The sequence below is a fragment of the Parasteatoda tepidariorum genome, chromosome X1 (assembly GCF_043381705.1).
Source record: "Parasteatoda tepidariorum isolate YZ-2023 chromosome X1, CAS_Ptep_4.0, whole genome shotgun sequence".
Taxonomy (NCBI): domain Eukaryota; kingdom Metazoa; phylum Arthropoda; class Arachnida; order Araneae; family Theridiidae; genus Parasteatoda; species Parasteatoda tepidariorum.
In genome coordinates, this window is record NC_092214.1 from 70011216 (window position 1) to 70020151 (window position 8936).

General features: G+C 26.9%; 1 protein-coding gene across 1 annotated transcript in view; it reads left to right on the forward strand.

Annotated features, from left to right (window-relative positions):
* LOC107451028 (tyrosine-protein kinase Src42A) overlaps positions 1 to 7936 on the forward strand; it is a 25680-nt gene extending 17744 nt beyond the window's left edge. The window contains exons 7-8 of the mRNA XM_016066995.4: positions 158 to 314; positions 5394 to 7936. Coding sequence (XP_015922481.1) covers positions 158 to 314; positions 5394 to 5605 — 369 coding nt within the window. The 3' untranslated portion in view covers positions 5606 to 7936. The remainder of the gene's footprint in view (positions 1 to 157; positions 315 to 5393) is intronic.
* The last annotated feature ends 1000 nt before the right edge of the window (positions 7937 to 8936 follow it).

Consider the following 8936-nt stretch of genomic DNA (forward strand, 5'->3'; position numbering starts at 1 on the left):
ATTGAAGTACTTATAAAATAGCCTATTAAAGTAATTATGTTATAAAACTTCTATCAGAGTCCTTTCTAAAAACAAACTAAATTTTTGGTTGGTTAAAAATGATAATTAGTATTCCTATTTTTGATATGATATACTAATAGAAATTATGTTACTTTAGGAGGATGAATATGAAGCTAGAGTTGGGGCAAGATTTCCAATCAAATGGACTGCACCTGAAGCAGCAAATTATAGTAAATTTTCAATAAAGTCTGATGTCTGGAGTTTTGGTATTATGCTTACTGAATTGGTAACTTATGGAAGAATTCCTTATCCTGGTAAGTTATCTTTATCAATGAAGTTAAGGTAATTTTTATGAGTGTAAAAAAGCATTTTTTTTTTTTTTAATTTAAACCAAACTTTTTTTATAATTACAGTCAACCAAAATATAAAAACTTTATTTTAATACTCTAATAAAATATGTTGCAGCTAATTATGGCATTTCTATTCTTAACTATAGGTATTATCTTCATTCAATCAAAACTATGTTGGTTTTTTTTTTTCCTTCGAAATTGTTTTTCAGAATAGTTAACATTAGTAAGTTAAAATAGCAAGTTAACATTTCTTATTTAAAATTTGTATGCTGAAGATAACATCAAGTAAACTGTAATAAGAGTTAACTCACTGATTATTACATAATTATTCAACTTAGGATTCAGTAGAATATTATAATATGATTGTATAAATTTGTTCTTTGCTAAAAGTTTAAAATGAATCAATTTATATGAAAGAATTTTTTTCTATTTCCAGATTTTCCTGATAAAAATGTATTCTTTATTAGTCCTCAATTTTGTTTGTTTTAAACATCCTATTTTTTTACTAATTCAAATACAGATTAATCAAATTAGATCAAGTAATCAATATCAAGTATCAAACAATTTATATATTTAATGCTGGAACTTTTTATTTTAATAATGCTCTTAAAAATAACAAAATTTGATAGTTCAAACTTAGAGACCATTCAATAATAATGGTTTAACATATAACCCTACCTGTATGATCCAGTGCTTTAAACATTTTTGCAAATTCGGGTATTTTACATAATCAAATTTTATAGGGGAGGAATTCAAGGGTCACATGTTTTTTTATTATTTTTAGCAAATGTAGTAACAAATCTTATATGGTGGAATTTTGCAGTTTTACAATAATTGATTTGCCCCTTCCATCTAATTTTAAAAAACATAGATTTCAATCATATTATAGAATTCTTTTTAATTGTGAATCAATGGTAATCTATTAAATTAACATTGTTCGATTAAGTATGTCTTACTAGCGTACAAATTTTAATTAAATATTTTTATAAAAGAATTAATTGAAACTGGACAATTTTTAATGCATTAGGACTATAAAAATTTTCTGTATGTTGATTTCAAACTATAATGAGTTTTTCAGTGCTTCATTCTTAAAATCATACTAGTAACTGGGAAAACTTTCTATTCTGAACAAAATATTTCTGAATTGAAAATATTATATTCTTTTGCAATAAAATTTCCCAGTCAAGGTTGGTACTTTGAAGGGGAAAAAAACGCATTTCTTCCACAACACTGGAAGAATGTGGAAAAAAGCTGATGCAATTGAAAAGACTAAACTAAAAAGGACCAATACAATTATTTAGCAATAAGTATTTTGATTATTTAGCAATAAATATTATAGCTAAAATTTGAACAAATCAAATTTAATATAGTACTGGAAAGCATCGATAATCCAATATCGATGGGATTTACTCGTTTTCGAATTACCAATTTTTCCGGATTATGAATGAAGTTTGGAAAGGTCAAAAAAGGCCAAGATATGGAAATGTAAAAGTAAGAAATTAATGGCTAATGTATAAGTGTGCGAAAAAATCACTGCATATTTTATTTAAAGTATTAGTCAGTGTCATTCTTTTTATTTTATTTTTTTTTTTTTTGGTTGATTGTCCCTTTGTCCCTCCTCAGAAATTTTTATTTTTCTAAATCTTTGAAAACTGCTGAGCGAGCCTTATGTATTCATCCATTGTATTTTTTAGTGGTGTTTCAGAATCTGATACTTTGCCACCATCATTTTAGTTTCGCACGGATGAAAATAAATTTATCCTTTGTAAAATGAGGAACAAAAGGTTCATTGGCATCTACATCCATCCATTCTTCGATCTGTCCTTTGGCTATTTTATTTATTTGTGAATTTAAGCACAAAAAGAAAGAAAATAATTTTGGCAGTGGCATATCACAAATGCATACCTGCCAACATTCACTCTTTTCGAGAATGGATTTTTCAAGTGGTAGTAAAACAATTACCGAAAAACTATCTTCCTCAAAAATATATTTATATTTTAATCAAGTTGAAATTCGCTATCGTATGGACTAATATGCTTTTATATATTTGTTGTAATTTTTTATATGTAGTGGTGGTCAAACTCATTTAAAATTATTATAATTCAAAAAGTTATAATTCAAAATTATTATAATTCAAAATACTCTAGCACTTTAAATAGGAAAATAAAATCTTCCGGGAGTTGGCGGCTATGCAAATGAAAATGAACTAAAAAACTTTCAATCATAAAATGCGTCAACTCAAAATCTCCTGTTCAATATTAGACTCATAAATATCATGGTGTAAAAAGAAAGTTGAAACTGCTAACTGGGTGTAGTCGAACAGAGGAGAGTTTGGAGTAAAATACCATGAGCTGATCATGGGATGACCTCATCAATAGGCGTGGCAAGAAATTTTTTTCTCCTTCTTATTTGCTCTTCTTCACAAACCTCCACCCACCTATACATTCCCGAGAACTGTCTCTTGCAGATGTAAATTTGAATTTCCACTCGGGCTTCATGTTTTTTTGCTTTGTGAGATTGTTTTAACCAAAAAAAAACATTTCTCCGGAATCCTCAGAATGCAGACAGGCATGTTATTATTCTCATTTTGTAAATTGGAATTAGTTACACATTTGTTCAGTCTATCATCAATCAAGCACTTCTTTTACCCTGCCATATTTTTTTTTAAAAAAATAATAGTTGAGAATGAGTAAAATATACAGGGTTGCCACAGGCGACTAAAATGCAACTATTTTCAGCATGAGACGACTATGGCAACTTTTTTTTCTTGAAAAGGCTAAAAAAGCGACTATTTTCAGGAAAAGGAGACTTTTCTGTACTCCTAGCAATTTTTTTTAGCATAAACTGGATTGAAAACATACGACCCGCAAATTCTTCTGAACACACTGAATTTCTTTTCTTAAAAATTAAAAAATAATAAAAAAATTTAGATTACAAATTTGAGTCATCACTTTTTAATGCGTTCAATTTGCACAGATTCTATCGTAAGTCTTTCGTTTCTTGATCGCCTTTTTAACAGTTATTGCTTTGAAATTCTGCATGATTTTAAAAAACCTAATTTTTAATACGATATTACAATGCATGAATTTTGAATCTGCGTAATCACTTTTCACAATATATATATAAATATATTTGTAAATCAGTTTCAATTATTGATAAAAGGGAAAATTTCTTAGAAAAAGTGTTTTTTTTTTTTTTAATGAAAAAGTACTCTTTGAATTCTAGTAATTAAAAGTATTTAATTTTCTGCAAATATGCTGATTTTTTTTATATATAAAAATTTAGCGCTAGAACACTGACATTTATATAAAAATTATCATATTTGCCACCAACTTGACTAAATGGATCATGGTATATGACAATTAAGTCATTTAATAACATTTTAGTCTTGTTTTTGCTGAATTTTAGTTCTTATTTAGGCAACTATTTTCATAGTTTTCGGCTACTAAATGCAACTATTTTGTTCATTTTTTTCTGTGGCTACCCTGAATATACAATTTTCTGAGCAAATTAGTATTAGTCCGGTATCTTAGAATATCTTTTGTTAACATTTATTTTTTATTAAATCCATGTTGATTGGTGAATTGTCATAAGTCCACGAAAAAATGAAATCACTAGATAAATTGCAGCGTACACCACACATGTTTTTTAAGTTTTAAGTAAAAAATAAGCCATGGCATATCTATCAAAAATTACTACTAAGGAAGGATATTTTGATGAACTAAGTGCACAAACTGACAATTCAAAAGTTTTCTAAAATTGTAGCTTGTGCCAGTTTATAGATGCTGCCAAACTATTGGTTCCTGTATCAAAAATTTAATAGTTTTTTTGTATCAAAAAATTACAATTTTTCAAATTTTTGACATCATTTAGTTGTAAAAATTATGATGCTATTATGAATTCAATACTCGATTTGTAGTAGTGTATGTGTTTAGTATGTCAACTGTCAATTTAGCAGTTTTAAAGAATTGAACTTTTTTTATACAATTAAAACATTAGATTTTGTTATACTAATTCACATAAAATATTTAAAAAATTGCAATTTTAATTTTTTAAGAAATTTGTTAAATTTATTTTTCTTTTTAATTTTTGTTTTTTAGACTTATTTAGAAGTGATATATTAAATACCTTTAGAATTATTATTTATACTAGATTTCAATCATAAACTGTTTTTAAAAAAATGTTTTAATTTTTATATTTATTTCTTACAATTTAATTATAAAAATAATAATTGTTTAATTTTGAAAAAGAGTTATTTACATGGATATGATATGAAAAGACATATTTCTTCTGAGGGGACTTTTGTTGGACTTGTGAAGTTTGCCATCCCTGTCTTTTTTTAGTTATTTGCTATATTTAAAAGTAGTTTGGTATGTGTAGACTGTTTCAAAAATGTTTTGACTTTTGTTTTTAAAAAAATAAACACCATGTTATGATTAAATCTAAACTGGTGGTTCAGTTGAATTATTTTATTTAAAATAATTTCATTAAAAAAAAAAAGATTTTAGTATATATTGTTAAAAAATGTATAAATATTTAAAATTTATCATTTTTAAAAAAATTGAAGAGGAATTAAAGTTTTATAATGAAACGAAAGTAAATTTAATATTTTGAATTAAAACATTTTTCTAATTATTTTATTTCTACTTTATGCACTATGCTTTGGTGCAGGTAGTGTCCTGCACTTTCTGATTTGTTGAGTATGACATGCCTTGTGTTTGATGTGCCTTGTGTTAAGCACCATCAACTTGTTTTCTCCTCTAAGTAGTATACAAATATTAAAAAAACAATTTCTTATTTTATCCACATTAAGAATATTTGATCTAAAAAACAGTTAAGGCGTAAATGATTAAACATTTGATGAACTGAGACCTGTTTTATTAATATAATTGTATTAATGATAAGGATATCTTAACTTTGTTTGCTTAATTTGTTGGTCTTTAGTTTTTGCCTTATTCCTTGGGTAGCTTTTAAAGTTTTTTATGCCACATTCATTACTAGTGTTTAAAAGAAGTGACAATTTTCTTTATTTGAACTTTTTAGGTATGACAAATGCTGAAGTGTTGCATCAAGTTGAGCATGGCTACAGAATGCCATGTCCGCCTGGATGCCCTCCTGCACTATATGAAATTATGCTAGAATGCTGGCATAAAGATCCAATGAAACGCCCAACATTTGAAACACTGCAGTGGAAACTGGAGGATTTCTTTACTATGGAAGGGTCTGAATATAAAGAAGCATCCTTAGCTTACTGACAACTACCTCCACGCCCTAGATATGAATGGGGTGTGCCACAGTACAGCAGGAATATCTTGATTCCTCACTATGATCTCAATGGTTAAAAGAAAGCTTGTAGAAACAAGACAGTAGTAACAGTTAAAGTAATTGGCTGTTTACTCCAGTAACAAAAATAATGAAACACTGAAATGAAGTGAACTTTTATTCCCTTCAGTTTTTATTTCCATTAAAAAGTATTTCATGCCTGTTAATTCAACATATTTTTAATGTGATGATTACAGTGTGTGGAATTTAAGAGCTCTTAGTTTATTTGATAGGAATTTCTATCCGCCTTAATGTTCTAGTGATTAAGCCATTCAATTCTATACAAGTATGTAGCAATTTACTTGAGCATTTAATAATGAAATAACAATCGATGAATTATATTCAATTTTATCTGTGATGATGTAATTATGTGGCTGTTTTATATTTTCTAACTGCTTTTGTGTAAAGTCTTGACATCTGATCTATGTCTACTAGACTAATTTCTTAAACTTAGCTTTTCTAATAATCTCAATAGTATATTATTTTATATACTGACCTTGTATAATTCATTCTTAGTGTTATTGTCAAAAGTTTTTTATAATATCTGACAGTTTTACATCAGTGTTAAGGTATATATATTCAAATACATATATGTGGTGTGTTTGTATACAGACACTTAAAGGTAAGTATGTGTGTATATATATGTACATACATACATACACCTTAAGGTTGAAAAAATAAGGCACACCTGCCTGTTTATATGCATGTCTACAATTTGCTTAAATAGATGTACTTATCAAATAATTGTTTTTCAAAGTAGTTTAAGCATGCTATTTACTAGTTACCAATTCAGTTTTATTGAAGATAGCTACTACCTATTTGATCACACCTAAAAAGTGTAAGTTAACCTTCTGAATATTAGTTTATTTATTTATTTATTTATTTTTTTTGCAAATCTCTCCTTGTCTGCTCTTTTCGTATTACAAACCAATATTTTTTTTATCCTCGTAGAAAATTATATGCTACCAACAAATTTGTCAAATATTCTCCAGGAAGGTTAAATTCTTCATACCATCTAAATTTGAATGGAATACTGTTTATTGCTGCTACATCTTCAGTTCACTAATTTTCCTCAAACCAGTTTTAATCATCTGGGTGCATACCCAGTTTTAAGAATGAATCCAGTTTTGTTTCGTTGATATGTTTTCACCAATCTGTTGGAAGCAGCCGAAAATTGGAAAACTCATTCAATATCTTCTTGAATCCATTGCCATCGATTGTATTCATATGTGAACTGCATTTAAAATCACAATCAACATTTGGCATTTATTTAGGTGATTTTAATTATTAAAAACCAATTATATTAATTTAAAAAATAAGACATGCATTTCTTGACATGACTGGTTTTTTAGATCACTTAATTCCAATTTAAAAAGAAATTGGATCAAAGTATATTTTATTTAAAAGCTGAAATGCACTTTTACTAAACTTATTTCAAGTATTGACACATATTTTGCTATGGACATTATTTATAACATTGATGGCAAAGCTCTTTTTAACAGCTTACTTTTTTTCAATCACCTTTATCAGAATGGTAGTATTTATTTGTTATATCTTTTTTTTTTTTTGTTATTCATTCAGTGTTTATTGTTTTATACTGCCTTTTTGTCAGATATTTCTGTGAAAATGATTGATTGATCATCAGTGGGGAAATGAACTGCTATTACTTTACCCTATTTATAAAACATTGGAAACCTGTAGTATCTGTTTGTAAAAATATTGATGAATATTTTTACCTTTTTTTTTCTTAATTTAAAAAAAGGTGAAAGGGTATATTTTTGAATTGCAAAAATGAATTCTCTGTGCAATTTTGATATAACATTTGACTCACATCTGTTATTCATTTATATGATTTTATTTAGATATATTTATTTTTTTTTTAGTATTTTTTTCTTATCTTATGTAAATAAGTAATTTTTTTTAAAATACTCTTTAAGAATGCTCACAAAAATTGCTAAGTCAGTAAATTTTCTGTGCAAGATGGAAAAAAAAAAAATTTCTGCTAAAAGTGTTGAGCTGTAATCTAATTTCTAACATAATGTTTAATTGATCAGTCCTCAGGACTGTAAAATTAAAAGAACATGTTCAAATGAGTAATGTTATATTTATTAACAACGAGCTACATTTTAGCTTGTGGCTGACATATGAACTGTTTTCATTTTGACATTGCCATTTAGCAACTAAAGCTTCATGACATCATAGTTAATTGATTGGTCACTACATGTTCATAAATGTTGGTTAAAACAAAAACAAGTCCTTGAAAACTGGAATATAAAAAGAAAATTTTAAAGACTCTTAGGAAAGAATCAAAGTTTGAGGAATTAATTAGATACATATGCTTTCTTGTGGATATTGAATAATGATTACCTTGGGAAGATGCTATAAAATTGGTAAATATCTATAAATATGTTAGTTATTAGATTTCTTACTTACATATTACATATTATTTTCTCCTTTAACACTATGAATTATAGCAATTGTCTAGTCATAATTCAGTTGCGTGATGTCAGATAGACATGTAAAAAAGTGAATGTTTTGTTTTTCAGACCAACTCAAAAAATTGGTTGAATATTGCTATCCTAAGGATTCATCAGTTGATATGTTTAAACGTATTTTTACCTTTGTAAGCACATGTCTATATGCTGGTGTTGATCCTGAAAAAGGATTACTCTCCAAATATCCTTATAATAATATGCTTACAATTGGTTAAATTTTAGGGGTCATTTTAGAATCTTTGTTCTACTATCTTTCAAAATGTTTTAGCTATTCTGTAGTTCTTTGGTTTTTAATCTTCTGTTTATGAATTATTCAACTTTGGTAAGTTACTTCCGCAAAATTTTGATGTATAAATGAAATATTTATTTTTACTTATTTAATTTTCGTCTAAATATATCCTGTATAATATTTTTCTCAGACTTGTCGACATCAAACTATTTTGTGTAGCCATTGTTTCTCCTTTCCTTTTTTTTTTAAACATGCATCTATCGTTTAACAGTGCTTCTAATTCTCTTAATTTTTCTTTGGTGCTATTGTGCAAATTTTGACAAAATATCAATTTACAGATTGGAAGAGGAGTTATTATACATTTTATCTCTTTATTTTTTTTCTCTGTATTTTAGAGATATTATCTTTATAATTAATATCTCTAAAAGAAATTAGGACGAAGGTGATTGCTCTTTTCTGAGGTTTCAGGATGAGAATCATGTTAACAACCAAATTTTTACATGATGTATAAGCAAAGAGGTAATCATTTGAAATTTTATA